This window comes from Liolophura sinensis, chromosome 6 (assembly GCF_032854445.1).
Source record: "Liolophura sinensis isolate JHLJ2023 chromosome 6, CUHK_Ljap_v2, whole genome shotgun sequence".
NCBI classification, from domain to species: domain Eukaryota; kingdom Metazoa; phylum Mollusca; class Polyplacophora; order Chitonida; family Chitonidae; genus Liolophura; species Liolophura sinensis.
Genome location: NC_088300.1, coordinates 72578991 through 72600319, shown reverse-complemented (window position 1 = coordinate 72600319; position 21329 = coordinate 72578991). Strand labels below are relative to the sequence as shown.

Below are 21329 nucleotides of genomic sequence, written 5' to 3'. Positions count from 1 at the left end.
TACCTCAGTGGATACCAATTGCAAACAAGTGTGTTTCTCCAGGACGACGAATCTGAAAGACTATAGCAATTCGTTAGAGTGAGTGAGTGAGTTCTTGGGGTTTAACGTCGTACTCGATTCATTAGAAGGTTGGATACCACAGCTTGTAGCAGACTATCGCAGGCCGAATACTGTGTGCAACACCCGTTTTGAGAAAAAAAATCCCCCAAAAATATTAAAGATCATATCTGCAAATAAGATTTGACGCTCTTTCATCTGATTTTTGCATCATATTTATGTTTTCTTCTCCTTAAAACACATGGATCGCGATAACGCGATAACGCGACACCTTACGTGACACGGTCAGCCTAGCTTCAAAATGACCGCAAGAGCAGAAATATACCTTATACAGAGGACTGATAATAGTTAATAAATATATCAGTATTTTCCGAGTTTACTAACAAAATAATACAACCAACCACAGGGTATTTTACCTAATTCTTCCGTGAGTAGTTAACAAATAAACATGTGTTTTCGCGCTGTCCACGCCTATATCACACACACACAAACTGGCAGCGGATTTATCAGAAATCGAAACCGACACCAGTTAAATTGGCGCTGTTATATGGCTTTGTGCTATATGTTTCATATAACAACCGGACACCAGGATGTGAAATGAAGCATTCTTGTTCGGCAAAAAATGAAGGGCGCGCGACAAATTAAGCGACAGAAAGAAGTTGCCACAAAAGTGTTGCGTGGTTGACTTATCGTGCAGCTCGATGACGTTGCGCAGCAATGGATGATGGGCGCACTAATTAATGGTTTTCTATCGACTGTGAGTCGAGACACGTGTATATTATATGATTGATGACCTACTGGATGACCTACATTCCTGGCACACATAGTGCAAAACTGCTGTAAATTTACAAGTGTAGGTATATGCAAACGGAAAAATGTTTTAATTTTTGAACTGGAAGGGCTGTGGGGAATTATTTATGTAGGATCCACAGATTTTAGTCCACCGCATTGTGGCAAAAGTTCTTAGTTCTGCGTGAATTGACCATTGTTGATCAGAACAGCCTGAAACTCTGAAACACACCTAAATTCCTTGGCGCAAATCATTCCACTGATTTATGTATGTATGTTTGCATGTAGATACTGTATGACAATTATAACTAAAATGGGTAACACAGGAAGAGAAATACAATGTTTAAACTCAAAGTCAACCATCTTTACTGAATCACGCTGAAGTTTTAACGACGGTCGTTGCTTTTGAGAACTCGGTTTATTTTCTTCAGTCCGTCTTGACTTGTTCGTATCTGCAGGTTATCGAAGTCAACAATTCCGACGTTAGTTGTTCCAATTCCCACGAAGCCACTTTCGGGGGTAGCTGGTATAGCAACTGTAAACAGCTTCTGTCCATTCAACCAGCCCACAGAAATTCCGTTCTAAATAAACAAAGCATTTAGTACCACAAGTGCATATACCGCTGTGTAACTATGTGTGTTCATGCTAAGATGGCTCATTAGAGTCATTTGAAAATATTTAAGTTTTATAGCAATATACAACGACTGATATAAGTTTTACCATATATTTTTCCATTCTGAATGACGGTATAATAGGCCAAGGCAGAAGATATAAGTTTCATCAGCAAATAGTTATTTATTTATTTGATTGGTGTTTTATGCCGTACCCAAGAATGTTTCACTCATACAACATTACGGTGGGAGGAAACAGGGCAGAGCCCGTGGGAAACCCACGTCCATCGGCAAGTTGCTGGAGGTCCTTCCCACGTACGGCCGGAAGCTACTGGAGAAATTACGTAAGTAGACACTGCACCATAATAGAGTTCTCACGTTACTGCTATTATTAACTTGTTATCGAACAGTTACAAAGTTTGACTTTCTACAACAACAATATTTATTTATTTATTGGTGTTTTACACCGTACTCAAGAATATTTCACTTACACGACGGCAGTCAGCATTATGGTGGGAGGAAACCGGGCAGAGCCCTGGAGGATTCCACGACCATCCGCAGGTTGATGCAAGACCTTCCCACTTACGACTGGAGAGGAAGTCAGCATGACAACAGCAATAAACAGTGCATGCAGGGGATCATTCTCCTGACCTCTCTCTCCCCACGTGCTGTTCTCTATGCTCGCTTTACACCACTGCCAAGACTGGAGAATTGTGACCTTTGGATCTTGTACGACGTACGTATAGGCTTTTCAAGGCTTAACCGTACAAGGCCTACTGGTTTCTCAGCGCGGAACTATGAAATCAGCACTCATCGATAAAATTGTTTCAGGTGTAAATTGGAATCACGTTCTGTAGCCTTCAGATAAAGAGAATGCATGTGTATAAAGTAGTTTTACAAACAAAGGTTGAACACAGTGTTTGTGTTTTCTGACATCAGTTCCTGTCTCATCACCTACGAAATTTTGTAGTGGTGACAACAAACGCAGAAAGCGGTGCATGCGCTGTAAGGAGTATGATAGCCCGTTTTTCTCTTGACTGTGTTTGTTAGGGCGTTATATATATGTACTGTACTCATTTCCTTGGGCTCGCTCGCCCAAGCCTTTAGAACATCCTCGGCTGCAATGTTTTAAGTCTCAGAAACAGGGTAAAATACATGTATTCATCTAGTAGCAAACTCTGTTGTAGATGTAATCAAACGTAAACATGTTGTGTCTCTCACTGCTGCTCACCTGTATAAGTAGACCTAAGGTGTTCCAGTCAGAATTTGTTGGTGCCGGTCCAGACTTAATGATATCTTGGCGGACTAAAAAAATGAAAATTTTTATGTAACAAGAGTATATGACAAAATATATGAATACATGTATATGAAGCACAGTCAAACCATTGGACATAAATTACAAACATGTATACTGATGTATTAAACGTTATGCTATATTATGGGAAACCCGGAGACATTGTTATTACTAATATAATGATATGTCAAGCGTTATGTGACATTCTGGGAAACCCGGAGATATTGTTATTGCTAATGTACCGATATATGAAACACACGGAGATGTTGTTATCGCTAATGCACCGATATATGATATATTACGCGACATTCTATGAAGCACGAAGTTTGATATTGCTAATATAATGATATATGAAGCGTTATGTGATATTCTATGAAGCACGGAGAAGTTTATTTATTGCTCATATAATGATATATAAAACGTTACGTGATATTCTGTGAAGCACGGAGAAGTTTGTTATTGCTAATATAATGATATACGAAGCGTAATGTGATATTCTTTGAAGCACGGAGGAGTTTATTATTGCGCATATAATGATATATAAAGCGTTACGTGATATTCTGTGAAGCACGGAGAAGTTTGTTATTGCTAATATAATGATATATAAAGCGTTATGTGATATTCTATGAGCCCATCGACATTGCTATTACTAATATAAAATATTTATTTAAAGAACTATACCAGCAAGTAAAAAAACTACATAACGTTATATGCGGCCTTATACAAACGCCTTTTATATGGGAAAATGTGCCAAATCGTTTTAATTTTAGCCTTTATTTGAAATATTCACGACACGTGCCCCATATAACTGAGAAAGGGGACGGCTCAAAACAATATACACGTAAGAACTCATGACTTACTAATATCGTGTGTCAGCTGGTATTGCTGTTTTGAAGGGTAGATGACAAAATAATAGCCGAGTGCATAGCTCACGTTGCATCCTCCGTTGTCAATCCGAGCGGCCACGAACACTCCGTCTGTGCCGTTCACAGCCCCTACCCGGGCCTCCACCTCAACATAAATATCCGTCCTGAAATGGAATGCAAAGGGGAATGTCATATATATCCGACAGGCAGTACACCCATATTTATCTAGCCTTCAGGCCACATTTGTACACTTCATCGGTACAGGTACCATTTACCCTCTCCCCCGGGCCTCCACTTTAACGTAAATACCCGCCCTGCGTGGCCTGGAATACAAAGGGAAGCAGAGTACCGATACACATTCGCCATTTACCTAAGATGTCACATACACTCCAGCAGCATTGCTGGTGTAAAACAAAAGGTATCCGATATAATTCAGTCGGGCAGAAGGTTCGATATTAGTCTAAGTTTTCGAATATAAACCATTAGACCAATGATAAAGAAACCTGTGAGAAAGGTGACAGTAATTGGTACCGCTTAGTACTGCCAATGAGGCTGACTGTGTGGGGTAGGTACTGAGGATCACGCATGGCTGACAATGATGACAGTAATTGTTACCAGTTAGTACTGCCAATGAGGCTGACTGTGTGGGCTATGTGCTGAGGACAGTGTATGAGTGACAAAGGTGACAGTAATTGTTACCAATTAGTACTGCCAATGACGCTGCTTGTATGGGGTAGGTGCTGAGGACCATGCATAGATGAGAAAGGTGACAGTAATTGCTATCAGTTAGTACTGCCAATGACGTTCACAGCATGGGGTTGGTGCTGAGGACAGTGCATGGGTGACAAAGATGACAGCAATTGTTACCAATTAGAACTGCCAGTGACGCTGACTGTGTGAGGTAGGTGCTGAGGACCATGCATAGATGACATAGGTGACAATAATTGTTACTAGTTAGTACTGCTAATGACGCTGACTGTATGGGACAGGTGCTGAGGATCGTACATAGATGACAAAAGTGACAATAATTGTTACCAGTTAGTACTGCCAATGACGCTGAATGTGTGAGGTAGGTGCTGAGGACCGTGCATAGATGACAAAAGTGACAATAATTGTTACCAGTCAGTATTGCCAATGACTCTGACTGTGTGGGCTATGTGCTGAGGACCTTGCATAGATGACAAAAGTGACAGTAATTGTCACCTGTTAGTACTGCCAATGAGGCTAAATGTGTGAGGTAGGTGCTGGTGACAGTGCATAAATGACAAAGGTGACAATAATTGTTACCAGTTAGTACTGCCAATGACTCTGACTATGTGGGCTATGCGCTGAGGACCGTGCATAGATGACATAGGTGACAATAATTGTTACCAGTTAGTACTGCCAATGACGCTGAATGTGTGAGGTAGGTGCTGAGGACCGTGCATAGATGACATAGGTGACAATAATTGTTACCAATTAGTACTGCTAATGTCGCTGAATGTATGGGGTAGGTGCTAAGGGCCGTACATATATGACATAGGTGACAATAATTGTTACTAGTTAGTACTGCCAATGACGCTGACTGTATGGGGTAGGTGCTGAGGACAATGCATAGATGACATAAGTGACAATAATTGTTACCAGTTAGTACTGCTAATGACTCTGACTGTGTGGACTATGTGCTGAGGACAGTGCATAGATGACATAGGTGACAATAATTGTTACCAGTTAGTACTGCCAATGACGCTGAATGTATGGGATAGGTGCTGAGGACAGTGCATAGATGACATAAGTGAAAATAATTGTTACCAGTTAGTACCGCCAGTGACCCTGACTGTGTGGGCTATGTGCTGAGGACCGTGCATAGATGACATAAGTGACAATAATTGTTACCATTTAGTACTGCTAATGTCGCTCAATGTAGGTTCTGAGGACCATGCATAGATGACATAGGTGACAATAATTGTTACCAATTAGTACTGCCAATGACGCTGATTGTGTGAGGTTTGCTGAGGACAGTGCATAGATGACGTAGGTGACAATAATTGTTACCAGTTAGTACTGCCAGTGACGCTGATTGTGTGAGGTTTGCTGAGGACAATGCATAGATGACGTAGGTGACAATAATTGTTACCAGTTAGTACTGCCAATGACTCTGACTGTGTGGGCTATGTGCTGAGGACCGTGCATAGATGACGTAGGTGACAATAATTGTTACCAGTTAGTACTGCCAATGACGCTGACTGTATGGGGTAGATGCTGAGGACCATGCATACACCAATACACGGGCAGTTCTGCCATCATCTGCCGAATGACTTTACCCCGGGGCGCACCCAGGTCTATTACCTCCCACACTCCTTTCTGCTGGGCCAGGTTGTACGGTTCCGTATGGGCCGGGTAAGCTATACATGACGGAGGGTAAAAGCACGGAATGTAATGGCAATGTGATTGGCAAAAAGAAGTGCAGTTATTGCGATTAGAGTTATCCCCCCTGGCTATGAGCATCATCCCATAAAATACAGTTAAACCGATGCCTTATCTTTCATGAAATGTACTTCATTATTCAGCTGATCATTTCCTTCGTTCCGTTTATTTCTGAAATTCGTTTATACTCGTTCTCCTTTTTTATGCCATCTAGGCCTGTTTCGTCTTTGACGCAATGACCGAATACATATCAAAACATATTTACGTTATGAAAGGAAGCAATAAATGAAGGAATGAATGATTCTGGATATACGTCACTTGGGCAATCTTTGCGACTTCAGATATAAAAAGGATAATTGAAGAACACCATTTAGATTGCCGTCATAGATCACATTTATAGGTTTGAATAATGCGTAAATAAAAGCCTTAAACACGAATAATTAACTACTCTAAAACCATTAAAGGGGCCTCCGAGGCTCAGTTGGTTAGCACGCTAGCGCAGCGTAATGACCCAGGAGCCTCTGACCAATGCGGTCGCTGTGAGTTCAAGTCCAGCTCATGCTGGCTTCCTCTCCGGCCGTACGTGGGAAGGTCCCTCCAGCAAACTGCGGATGGTCGTGGGTTTCCCCCGGGCTGTGTCTGGTTTCCACCAACCATAATGCTGGCCGCCGTCGTATGAGTGAAATATTCTTAAGTACGGCGTAAAACACCAATCAAATAAATAAATAAATAAATAAACTATTAAGCATTGCTGCGTTGTGAAACATCTCAATGATCAACGCCAACATTATGCGTGACACAGCAATGTACCTTCAAAGTCATCTTTATAGGGCAGAGGGAAGGGCTTGGACGGCAAGGGGTTGGGCGCAGTGCCTTTCTGTCCAGTAGATACCGTGGTCAATGTGTACATCTCATCCACTCCCAGAGATAGTGTTATTGTGCTATTAGTTACCTATATGGAGAGGAAACTCAAAAATTACCTACTACAGACACACTCTATCTTACATTAGAAAAGCGACCTCCGTGTCCGAGCTGGTGAGCACGCCAGCGCGGTGATGTGACTCAGGAGCACCAATGCTTACTTCCTTTCCGGCTATATGTGGGAAGGTCTGTCAGCAACATGCGGATGGTCGTGGGCTTCCTCCAAGCTCTGGCCGGTTTCATCCCACATAATGCTGGCCACCGTCATATAAGTGAAAAATTCTTGAGTGCGGCATAAGACACCGATCAAATAAATAAATACGTTAGCCGAACAGCTGTATACAGCGGTATGCTGGTATGGACTTCGGTATTGTTCTTTTAACTCGTTGTACATTGATATAAAAATACCCCACTCTTAAAATGTTAAATATCAAAAAAATATCAACAAATAGTTAGGCAAATGGAGAAATAATAAATATGTCTATACATGGTTACTCACATCAACTGGATGTTTTGCTGGAAAAGGACGCTGTCGCTTCCGTCAAAAGCAAAGTTTCGGTAAACCACACATTCAGTGACCTTAGTTGTGCCTGTTTGAGCGATATAAATAAAATATAAAAAAAACCTTTTCACGAAATCATCTGCTACTTAGATAGCAACAAATCGTTATTACGAATTATCTTTTCTCATCTGTTTATTCTGATATATTGCTTAGTTTACAAATATATGTGATCATCAGCTATAAGTTCAAACGTATAAGAATAAAAGCAAAATACTAATGCTATCTGAGTGACAAACATCTATAACAAAAAGATTTGATATGTATGTAAGGTTTTCATATATAAACATTATATAAGATACATGGGTCCCTAAATCAACGTTAAATCAAAGTGTTAGGAACTTTCGAAGTGTATTTTTACGTTATAATTTACTTTTGAAACTTTTGAAAAGATGAAAATGTGAAAAGTCAGAGTCCCAGCCCTCGTCCCTTACCAACACTAAAATACTTCATTTATCACAGCTTATCTAACTATGGCATATATTCTTCAGGCATACTTATCTTACTGAGTATTGAGCACAAAAACATTCTGAGCGCGCCCACACTTACAAAACTGCCTGATAGTTTGAAAGTAGCCGTCTGAGGCTGTACGCTGTAAGGTTGTAATGGCGGACGAATGCAGACTGAGTGATCATGGCTCTGAAAGGAAAAGAGAGACAAACTGGTTGGTACACTCCATATGTGTTTTTGAAAGACATAACTTTCTATTCTAGGCGATTGGTAGTAGTATTCTTCCATGCCCACACCTTGGGTCTGGGTTAAAGTGGACTACGGTACATATTGCAATGTAAGAATGCTGCTAAGAATCGCCTAGAATAGAAAGTTATGAAGTATGGATGGAACACTTTTCTGCGCTGTGAATACCTATATATACTGAAACATTCGCATTGGGAGAGCTCTGATATCATGGCAACCTTGACCTTGGACGTGCATTATTATTGGCCAGCATTAGGTTCGTATCATACGTTTATTCCAGACACGCATCTGGCATATATTAAAATTTTATCTGCATAGAACGAATGGATTAATGCCAAATCGGCAAAATAATTCAATCTTGGCTGACATCGGCCATTCATTCGCATCGACCTTGCATTGCATATTGGGGCTTCACTGGAGTTGAGAGGAAATTGATTTTGATCCTGGAGTTATACTGCAGTGATACTTGGTCTTAAAGGCCCTGAAACACAATCATATTCTGACAGTAGTATACTGGGATCAAAACGTATCGGAGTCGGGAAGAGCCGTGTCTCTGAGTCCGCGCTCTAAGCACAGGACACTGCGGGGTGAACGCTACATGGGTGGTAGATAGGGAAAACCCCTAGGTACACCATACTACACCATACCACATACTGTAGTTTACAATATACCATACTATACTATATTTAATTGATTGGTGTTTTACGCCATACCCGCTGGTGGCTGAATGACCTTCCCACGTACGGCCGGAGAGGAAGCCAGTATGGGCTGGACTCACAGCGACCACATTGGTGAGAGTCTTCTGCGTCAACTACGCTGCGCTAGCGCGCTAACCAACTGAGCTACGCAGGCCCTCTACTATACCATATACTATACTATATACTATACTGTATACTATACTATACTATGCCATACTGTACACTAAACTGTACACCATACTATACTATACTGTACTATCCTATACTAAACTAAAATATGCTACGCTACCAGTCAGCTACCACACCACCTACTATACCATACTATGCTGTATGCCATGCCATGCCATGCTACGCCATACTCTGCTGTGCCATGCCATGCTATGCCATACTATGCTATGCTATGCCCCTGTGGCGGCTTGGGTGTCCACCGTTCTGGCGACCGTGTTTGCCGTGCTGTCTGGCTGGCTGATGATTCACGCAACAGGGAGGGGACAGGAACGTCTCTCAGCCGCAGCGATGACTTCCAGTCTCCTCCGCTGATAATAAAAGTAGTGAAGTGTTTAGTCTCTGATGGCCTCTTCCCCCGGAATGGTGTTACCTCCAGCGTGCGACTGCTGTACATATGCCCCAGCCTATGAATGTCCGAAATTCTCGTTGCTAGCATATTAACTAAACACAACCTTCCAAATACAGTTTGTATCTCCGAACAGATCCCCACCCCCCACAACCACCCAGTTTCAGGGGGGATAACTCTAGTGATCATAACGAGATAATACAATTACAATTACGAGGTTATGCTTGGCACCCCTCCCAGCTGCCGGCAGGTTCAGATTTTGACGGTCAACCTATGTCAGGATTTTTATGGCTTCTTTCTCACAGGCTGTGCCTGGTATGCACCACAGCTTGCTGGCCACAGAATATTTGGGACTGAGCTACAGCGCAAAACGTTAGCATTGTCGCTTAATGGGGGTCTGTGGCCAGCACGGCCGGCACGGCGGACAGAACGGCGCTCAGCCGCCTGACAACAGCTTCATGTGCCGTAGGGGTGGGTGTAGGCTGTGTACTGTGCACCACACCATAACACGCCACATACTACACTGCAAAATACTACACTACACTACACTACACTATACCACCTACTATCCTACACTATACTACACTATACTATACTCTACTACATACCATATTATACTGCATACCATACTGTATACTACAACATGCTGTGCTGTGCTATGCTATACTATGGCCACCAGTCAGCTATAGTGTATTATAGCGTGGTGCACGGCCGCCAGAACGGCGGACATCCAGGCCGGCACCGGAGCGCTGAGCCGCCCGACAGCAGCGTAGATGTGTAGACTGTGTACTATGTTATACTGCACCACACCACGTCACGCCACATACTAACAGCATTTTGGACGTGCACCAAATGTAAATTTGATCAGCGATGGCGTTATTGAGATGTATGTCGTGCAGGAACCACATGGCTCCCGTTGTAATATGCACCGAATACATGTAAGAACTCTACTGAGGCCTAGGTGGTGCTTTAACCTCAAAATTTTCTGTAGCATCGAAATAATATCTGCCTGCTAAGAACAATAACTATTATTTCTTTTGCTGGTTATTTTTTCATTGCAAAATTTTCTCCCTTGATTAACGGATAACCCAACCCACCCATTGGTCCGTTTGACGCGCCACAGCTCAACACTCAACTCTAAAAGCCGACCAGACAATATACTGTATTGCACTGCACTGCACTATACTGTACTATATTACACTCCCGGAAGTGCGGCAAGCCTTGGTAATAAGCCGCCATTAGGTACCATACCATACCATACTATACTATTCTATACTGTACTATACTATACTGTACTGTACTGTATTGTGCTGTACCCTACCATAACGTACCGTGCAGTGCCGCGCCATACTATACTATGTTATAAGCGGACTACAGGCCTGCACATCGAATTAGCAAAGACAGACCAGATGACTGGAAGTCTCGTATATTTCTCAATGAACACTTAGATATATGTATCTACCTATATTTACGCGCGAGTACGAGTATAGCAATGCGCATCGTAAAACCAGAACATGGAAGAATGTATTCCATGATTGTCCCTATGTAGTGATATCTTTTATGGCCCACAATGTACACCATACGTAAATCGATATCCTACTCAAACACCATTCATGCTGATTAAACGTGAATTATTAACATGATTTCCCTCTCAGCGTATGGAGACAGCAAGTACACACCATGGTTTCTATGACGATGGTGAGGCTATTTACTTCCGGGTCAGTAAAGGTTACGTAGCTGCCCCCAGCTGTTAACTTTCCCACTCCCGATCCGTGACGGAGATACTTCCATCCGGGTTTCGTAAACTGGGTTGTGTGGGCTAAAATGTGACAATGAGATAGTAAGTCAATATCTAATTACTGCTTATTTAACTCTAACTTTTTCCTCACTGCTTCACAATGCTGGTTGTATACTACTACATTCTTCAAGAACAGTTTTCTCACTCGTATTGTTACAATGCAGAATCCCTGTTTATCATTTAGAGGGATAGTGTCCCGTTCTACTAGTTACTACAAAGTTATTAATTTAATTATTAAGCATTGTTACAATATAGAATACATCATTAAGGGGTTAGTTTCCTGTTGCACTAGTTTCTCCAAAAATTTATTTCTATAGGTATTGTTACAATATAAATACATTATTGCGGAGGATAATTTCCTGCACTTCTACAGTTACTTTCGAAATAATCATTGAGTACAGATCCTCCGCATAAACAGCTGTAAATCCCAAAGACTTCCTACACCGGTTACTTTCTACATTTTAAGTCTTCAGCGCCACTGATTACTTTTTTAAAGGTTCTTAGATCCTTTGTTTTGATTTTCAATTGTCTGGAATGCAAAGAGTTTTCTACAAAACCACTACTATCCACCCATAGTAATATTTACATTCTACATAATGGTAGTTTTGCCAATTTGCTTAGTTAAACCATTGTGGTAAGTGTACAAAGCCTCACCCGTGATCCATATAGGGGCCTCCACCCGGTAGTTCCCACCCCAGGGTTCCACAGCTGTCATCAGACCCTCCCGGAAGTGCGGCAAGCCTTGGTAATAAGCCGCCACTAGGTTCCAGGCTATTGTCCTGGAAACAGCCAATTACAAATGTCTGTTTGTTTGTTTGTTTTTCGTTTTGTCATAGCCACAGGTTGGCAACTAACGGTTGTCATTTTCAAGGCTGGAAGGAATTACTGTAACAGGTATTTGTTCGGTGTTTTACGCCGGACTCAAAATATTTTACTTGTACGATCGGCCCAACATTGTTGTGGAAGGAAACCGGGCGGAGCGTGGGGGAAACCCATGACCATCCGAAGGTTGCTGACACTGGCAGGTATTAAACTGTACTTTAATAATGGTGAACGAGCAATCGAAGACAGTGAAGTAACTACAGAATTAAGGTATTCAAAAGTTGTGAACTGTACTAATAAATAACTGCTACATTTTTCCTACTAACAGCGGATCAACTGTTATGCTATTTGCGCTGACATAAATCCAGTTTAACCATTCAATCTCATAGATTTTCGCAATCATTGAGTATTGATGTTAAATGCTCAGGGAAAACACTAGTTACATGATTCGATACATATGTGTGTCTTAACCATTGACCATTTTGAATAATGTATTCAGCAGCAATTCAATAAATAATAATCATTGGTTACCATAAGGTTTTCTGTTAATTAAATGTATGAAAAGTGTCATGCCTATAATTTATGTATATTGAGTTGACTGACTACTTACGATGACATCATTCCATTCACATAGTTCTGGTTGATTAACTGTGAACAGGAAATATGTTTCGGCTTAAAGGATATAATGCTTTTTGCTTTATCTATTTAACATAATTTTCATGTCTTTCTATAACTTTTTAAATGTGTTTTAGATTTGCGTCAGAAGATGTGTCAGCTATATGGGGATACCCGAGAATTTTCTCGGTTTTTTGCGTAACGTGTGCCAAGTATATGTGAAAGTGCATTAGTTTCATGTGGGCTCTGGATCGGTATGTCAGTCAGGCATATGTGGGAGTGTTTCATCTGTGGTCTGCACGCGTTTTGAAATTGTGTCAAGAGGTATGTTTTCAAGTGGAGAGAAGACAATATTTCGTCTTAGCTCTGCACAGGCTCTGGATTTTCGTCAGGAGGTGTGTGTATGTAATTCATCTGGGTCTACACGGGTTTTGGAAGTGTAGTCAGATACAATGTCTGGTGAGGAGTGGGAGCTTCATTTGTATTCGCACGGATCTTTGATTTGCGTGAGGTGTGTCAGGCACAAGGGGAGGCGAAAAAGTTATGTCTTAACTCTGCACAGGTGGGAATTTTGGTCAGGAGGTCTGTCAAATCATGAGTTGGCGTGAGAATTTCACCTGTACTTTTCGCCAGCCAAGTATTAACACCTGTATCAATATATCTGACCGTACGTGGGAAGGTCTGCAGCAACCTACGGATGGTCGTGGGTTCCCCCGAGCTCTGCCTGATTTCCATTCACCATAATTCTGGCCCGCCGTCGTATAAGTGAAATATTCTTGAGTACGGCGTCAATCACCAATCAAATAAATAAATAAATAAATCTGAATAAATAAATCTGAATAAATAAATCTGAATAAATAAATCTGAATAAATAAATAAATCTGAATAAATAAATAAATCTGAATAAATAAATCTGAATAAATATCTTGAGTAATACGCAAAACATGAAGCAAATAAATAAATAACTGAAGAGGCTGAATGGCGGATATCCATAAAGATATCCATCTCTTAACAAGTACCTTACCCTCGCCCAGCAACCGGCCCCTGTGTTGTCGTTATACGTGCTGTAATCTTCTGATGCCCACAACTGTTTGCCGGTCTGCAGACTTGCAGGTGCTGATACTGTCCCAGGGTAGTGGGCTCTGTAATAAACCATGAGATTAACAGCACTGAATGACTGCAAAAGAAATCTTTCATCAGGACGAAACTACAAAACCCATCAACCCCGCTCGAAACTCACTGTGTCACAAAATGACGTATCCTGTAAGGAATACTTTTACATTTTTACCGTTGTTTCATTAAGAAAGTAATATGGAATTCAAACATAAATTAAGATCGATCAATTCCTGATAAGTGGTAAAAACGAGGTTTCCACATAGGGCTATATGTACGAATTTTACATAGAATGTTTTGAGAGTGTATTTAATGTTAGTAGTAAGTCGATAACTAAAGTTTGGTTAGCTTTCTCTGGATGGTGAGGTTAAGCAATTGATTTGACTTGTCTGGGCGTTTTATAAATCATTTAGACCCTATGCCCCCCGACAAGTCTTGAAAAATTAAGTTTTAAAACCAGATCTCACCTATAGCCATGTACAATTACACCTTTGTGGGTAATTTGACCACGAGAATTCCGAATCCGACATTATTTTAAAGCTACGACAATCTATTCGCCCCGAAACCCACAAGATGGCTTTCAGTGCCATCTTAAAACTTAATTTGTGATCCAGAAGACTACATGAATTCCTAATTTGGCGTTACTATCTTTGTTCCAGAAATTCAAGATGGCGGCCATCCGGTGCGACAAAAACCTAACGTTTGAATTTCAAGAAAACTACTTGCATAATTCATTCATTTTGATTTGATTGATGTTTTACGGCAATAAGCCTTATTCAACAATATTTCAATTAAACGACGGCGGCCAGCATTATGGTGGGAGGAAACCTTACTTTATAAGGCTCTTAAATTAAAATAATTGATGGATGTAAGAAAGTCAACTCATTTTACAAAATAAAACTCTTTTTGATACCTGTCACAACAACACCTTAAAACACATGAAATAAAAACGGCAATAGGTAGAAGCCATGCGCATTCGCATCTAGAATGTTGTTCCAAAACATCTGTCACGCTTTGAAAAAATCCATCCAAATCTAGAGAAGTTACACTTACAAGCAGTAGTTATAGACGATCCCACGGGCAGACGGACGGCCGGCCGGTCATACCAATGAACAAGGGATAAGAGTAGCATCCGATGCAGGGATTATTTATGCGCAATGCAGTGGGGATGGTATACATGTACTTCTCACCCTATGAAATCCACGGCGGCAGCGAGCTGTGGATCTCTGAGCATATCCTCGGCAATCTCCACTCCGTTACCATCAGGTGCACAGATCCGCACCTGGAACAATCTCCTGCTATCCAGCATCTTCCGGAGAACCTACATGGACGACACATTTAACACACAGATAATGGGTTACATCATCTAAATGGTGAAGGTACACTCGGTAAATATATGTTCGTATACCAGTGTATACGCATATACGCTAAGAGATACAACGGGTGAATTATTCTGAGCCATTGAAACAGTACATATCTGATGGCTGAGCACCAAATGGTGAAATTATTCCAAACGTTGACAATGACATTCCTCAATATCAACCAGATTACCACTCTACAAAAGGTTTGTCATACAATGGAAACAGAGTAAAATAGCAGAACAGGATGTGACAAACTCACCTTTATATACGTTTTGTTGTAAGGACGTTCATTCCAGATCTAGAAGGAAATATCAAATGCAATTTAACTCAACAAGATTCATTGCTTTGTAGGTTCTATACAGTCAAAGGTGTGAGTAGCGATCGATTAAACATCTGGATTAAATACCTTCCGTAAGAACATCTATACATCAACAACCCACCTAAGAGGCCGAAGCTGTTGTAACATTTAGTCCGTCAAATACTGACCAATATATATGCCTCGATCCTCACTTTATTAATTTTATTAACTTTTAAATATGATTTTGGTGAGATTAAGTAAGCTAGCGAAGTCATCCATTCATTGATCATAGTGTTCGTGTCCAAGGTCAATTTACACAGAGGAGATCTACTTTACAGACATATGCTTAAACAACTCACGCCCACAATATCGATCTTGAGGTTGTAAAATGTCTGCGCTCCCATAATCCACCTGATGACGTAATCAGCAGTAATTTCCGGGTCAACATAGGGGTTTTGGGTGCCATTTCCAAGCCACCCAGGGAACGCCCAAGGTAATCCATACAGCAAAATATCAGGGTTCCTCTGTAAGACAGTATTTTGTAAAGAGCCTCAGTACAACAATGAAGGACGTGCATTGGTCACTAGATAATCTATTGTTTTGAAAGTAGCAAAGCCGGAACGATTTAGGTACATGACAAATAAAGGAAAATACATCACTTAAACCTTTTTGGCCTCCGTCATTAGCCACCATTCGTAACCTCTCTGGTAATTCTCGTCCCCATTCTCGTGCATGTGAGAAGCCTCGCTACCGTCTGAAAAAAAAAATCAGAAACTTTTTATATTACATTTAATTGTAATTGGTTGTATAAACTATTCTCCGTCCAAAAAAAAACATTCAGTAACTATTGTTTAATTAATTTCCCGTAATCGGCTGTGTCAAGCTGAGTTTTCTTTGTTACAATTCAAGCACTTTCATAAACATGCAGATAACGGTGTCAACATCGCCAGACTTATCATTTATAACTGTTACATTCATTTCGACTCTATCACTCAAGCTATGGTGTTTATAGTAGATTTTCTTCAGGACAATTCCAGCTATTTCTGGGACATTTCGAGATAAGTCTTAAATTCATGGTGTTAATTTCTGGGACTTTGAGCCTACTTCGAATTTTTTTTTTTTTTTTTTTTTGCTTAAAGGGGGTCTGCACGTGTTCGTACTCAGTAAAAGCCACTGATATGTTGGCCGTATTTCATTGTTTCAGCCAGAAGTAGAACTGACTCACTGGGCACACATATCAAGACTAGATATGACAGGTTTAATCATTTTGAAAACCTAAGGTAAGAATGTTACCCGTGCTCTCCGCGTCTCCTCCAATTTCCACTTTGAGTATGTGCAACGATGCACCATAGTTCGGCTGGAAACAGAAACGGAAAAGGGGAAAACTGTTCAGATGCGGATAATCATATGCAAAGCTTTCCATTAGTTACCCAGTGGAAATACTTCCCGTGAGCTTGATTAATTGACAAAGCTCATCATCCAGACCCCAAATTATGACATTTTCAAAACATTACAAATGTGTTACTTAGAGGCTGAAATCGCTGGAACAAAACTATTTTCATTTCCTGATAACGTAAATTTTACGTTTTGAAACGAATTCAAACCCAGACTGTTTGCATGATATTGTTTCTGATTGGATTATCTCTTCACTGTGTTTTGCATAGTGTACGTGTAACCCAGCTAAAATTATTCTGGAGTTTGGATAATTTCGAATTACACTTGCTACATTATGCAATTTCCAAACAAACAAGGCTACAAGCTGAACTTATCTCGAGTATAGGCCTACATGCTCTATCAAACAAACATTACCTTGAACAAGAAATCCAGAATTTCATCACGTTGTTTCTGTGGATAATTCACCAACAGCTTTGACGTGGCCTGAAAATGTAATTCTCCAGTATAACGGTTATCAATGACTGGATTTGCTTTCCCTTATAGGATATGAAGACATCTATAGTCGGTTCTGCGAGTACCAATGAATTGTGTTCAAGAAGGTCTATGTAAGTATTTAGAAGTGCCTCAGAACAGACATCCGTTTACCCGTCGGCTTCCAAATGGATGGTTCGAGTGATAATCGCAAGGCCTATTTCCAAAACAATGTCCAACACAAACCACCCAAGAACTATGAAAGTATGCCAAGTACGAAATTAGGACGGACTCATCGAAAGAGAAGCAGTTAACAGTTTTCAGTGATAGCAGAAAGAGGGAAAGATGGAATGCCCTAGGTGAATGCATTCTATCCACATCTAAATCATTGCACTGGAGCGCTAACCACCTCGGACACGGAGGCCCTCACTAACCTTGTATTTTTTCTTTTTGTAATATTGGGTTGAAGTGGCCGAGTGACAGAAAGTTTCAACTTGCAATGCACAAGCGTACATGTATGACAAGATCTTTCTCGTGTTCAAATTTTGCATGGTGTGACTGTGTTTTTTTTTTTGTCTCAGATAGTTTTTCAATCACCGGTGACATATGGCTGACATCTGTAATACTTAATCCTCGTCTGTTTCAAACCTGCATACAAGCAAAACTTTTCTACTCAACTTCTATCACGGGCTGGAGACGGTGAAGCGTACGTCTGTGTGATAAGTGCCTGCACTACTTACTCCTCCGCCGCTTAGTCCACCTATTCCGTCAAACCTCCGCCCGTAACCCGCGGAGTCGTCCACGGTGTAAACAGTCCCATAACAAACTGAGCAGAAGAACAGCACTGCGCTGATCAGTAACCACACTGTGCAGGAAGACATCATTACGCTGTGATGAAATAAGCAATGTGGGGCCGCCGTATAGGACTTATGGTTGTGACATAGAAGGTGTCGCTGAGGAGGGATGAGGCAGATAAGTCTTGACAATGAATGAACTACTAACCTACATCTGTATCTGCCTTTCTTCTGATAAATCTGTATAGTTCAGATACATTAAAGTGAGTTCAGATCCAACGCACGGATACTGATTAAGCTTAACCAACACAAAAGGAAGAACTAGCCAACGTTCAATTTTGATGAACTTGTCCGCATTTTTTGTCGTAACTTCTCTGGAGTCTTCTCATGATGGCAGAGGGCGCTTAAGTTGACACAATTTAAGCATTTACATGAACAGTTAGAATAATCCCTTAACTCAGGTGAATTGACAAGAAACTGGCAACTATAGGTGAAGTCATCATTCTTCTTCTCATACATATTTATCATATTTGAAAATCTAATCTATCGGTTGGCAAAATATAACAAAAATGCTATTTTCTGTGTTCTGTAATTTTTGTCTGTAATTTATGTAAAGCACCAAAATGCAACCAATGATTGCAATCAATCTTTCGGACTCGTCTGGCTATTTTATTGAAAGCAATTTTTTTTTATTTGTTGTTTTTGTTTTGTTTGTTTGTTTTGAAAATATATTTATTCACCACTGGGGGCATAAAATTAACACCAGAGTTGGGGACATACAATTAACACCAGAGTTGGGGACATACAATTATTACCAGAGTTGGGGACATACAATTATCACCAGAGTTGGGGACATACAATTATCACCAGAGTTGGGGACATACAATTATCACCAGAGTTGGGGACATACAATTATCACCAGAGTTGGGGGACATACAATTATTACTGCATTGTTTACATGTTAAGACGAGAAAAGGACTAGATGAAAACTAACAGACTGAGTACATTATATTAAGAGAGCAACAAACTATTCCAACTTAATCCTCAAATTATCGCTATGAATGTAACCTCTGGACCATCGCCCAGTGCCCCAGAGAATGTCACTTCATATTACTGCACCATCATGGGGAGATTTCCCATCTAGTTACAAGGGGTCATTTTGTAAAGATGCATCGGGGAGGCTTGACAATACAGGTTGACCGCGTTTTTCTGCCCGGTTCATAAGTGTGTCTGTGAGGTATTGCAGTAGTGCTAGGCTGACCTATGCTGAGATGAACCTTAAGCAGCTTGCGAACCTCTCCATCGGAACCGAACATTCCTGCCACTTTGTATGAACAGGTGTTCCTTGTTCATGTTGTTTTGTTGCACATCCAGTCTTGTTTTTGTCAGAACTATGATTTATGGAAACCTGACGGGTTGACCTATACTTGTTATGTTTTTTTGTACGCTGATAAATGCGCTTTTGAATACAGGATAGAAAAATTATGGTGGTCAAAACAGGATGAAAGTTAAGCCATAAGTCATTGTTTACTGAAACATATTTAGAACAATCTGGGTCAAAGCCTGTTAACTATTAAAGGGCTAGAACATTTGGAGTTACATGAGACCACATCTGTATATTAAATATATAATCTCACATCATGTCGGCCGATCAAAGGCTACATCTCTATCTATATTAAATCTATGGCTGTTAACGGAGCCAAAATGAACGAAAGGATTATCGATACAGTGCAGAGGGAAGGCACAGAGAATGTTAATGGCAATATTCATTTGAAACAATTAGTGATACCAAGACATCCACACACGTGACATGCAATATGGGTTTCTTTATCATTAACGGCATTGTTACGACCCAAACTGTCTGTATTATAAAGAGATGGCTTGTTCGAAATACACGACAGTTTAGCCGCACAAAAAATTAACCAAAACCAGCAGATTTTATTTTACAACAATTTATTATGTTTAACAAGAACAGATAACAAGACTTTTACAGATACTAAAGTACTTAAGTTTAACAAGAAAGGATAGCAGTATCTATACAAATACTAAAGTACTTACATGTACAACGGTGTCAAGTCCAAACGGACGCATATATTCCACAATGCGGAAAACCATACAGGCATAAATGCACAAATAAGAGGGAAAATCCACAGTATAACTGAGTGTATGACGAAATATACACAAAATTCCACAGACAGGGTCCGTGTATTAACAAGCACTGTGTGCACAAGAGCACAAATTAAATATACAAGTTCAAACTGAACAAGTGCTCGGTGCAGATATGATATAACAAAGCCAGAGGCTATAAGGACACCAAAATTTAGCACAAAAGGCCTACTAAAGTAATGCACAGCGAAGGCATCCAAAGCTCTCAATAATTCTCCTCCCCCCACCCCACTTTGACCTGCTTTCATAGGTCTTATATAGACTGGTGGAATTTTCTAGAATAAGAAAATTCTGGGACACTTGTCGTAAACAAACAGGCCCCGAACTGAGGGTATTCTGGGACACTTGTCGTAAACAAACAGGCCCCGAACTGAGGGTATTCTGGAACATTCTAAGGCAGAGGCAGACAGCAGGCCCTGAACTCAGCATATGTAAACAGTGGCACGCTAAATTTAGAAGCTGACTGCAGTTGTGCACATAACAGTATAAATAACCATAAACATATTAGCTTGGCTGTACAGGCTAGACACCAGGCATAACGGAAGACTGGCAATATGGCTAAATGCCAAAAGAGGTGGAGTGAAGGTGGGAGTGGGTGTTGGGGGGGTTGTGGATATCACGTGTGAAGAGCGACACTATAGTCTATTTCTTTTAGTAAGTCGCCTGTATTGAGCTATCTGTAAAATCAGTCGCTCCCGCTAACAAAATTGCTATTCGTTAGTGATACGTAACACCGCAAGTTCTACACAATGATGTGTTGTACTTTTATATTATTGCAGAGAAAATGTAGTTAAAGTACTTTTTCTAATTCATAATGTTGAACTCCATAAGGCTGGTTTCCACACCAAGAACTCGGCGCCTCGAGTGAGGTCTTAATTATTCTTACTGAGCTCTTAATGAGGTCTTAATGAACATTAGAACAAACTCCACGACCAGAACCAACACTGCTCTCTCAACGAATAGACTATGGTACATTGTTTTTTCCATAACAAAATTTCTTAATATCCAGCTCTAAAACCATACTT

General features: G+C 40.6%; 1 protein-coding gene across 1 annotated transcript; it reads right to left on the bottom strand.

Annotated features, from left to right (window-relative positions):
* Positions 1–1226: 1226 nt before the first annotated feature.
* On the bottom strand, positions 1227–21315 carry LOC135467538 (galactocerebrosidase-like). Its single transcript, XM_064745310.1, is given in 20 exon segments — positions 1227–1427; positions 2689–2762; positions 3612–3781; positions 5818–6001; positions 6834–6975; positions 7337–7358; positions 7444–7496; positions 7499–7534; positions 8053–8142; positions 11151–11290; positions 11924–12048; positions 12702–12739; positions 13731–13848; positions 15010–15140; positions 15440–15478; positions 15838–16002; positions 16144–16232; positions 16772–16835; positions 17288–17356; positions 20197–21315. Coding segments are annotated over 20 exon segments (2001 nt in total). The 5' UTR covers positions 20254–21315; the 3' UTR covers positions 1227–1232.
* Positions 21316–21329: the final 14 nt, after the last annotated feature.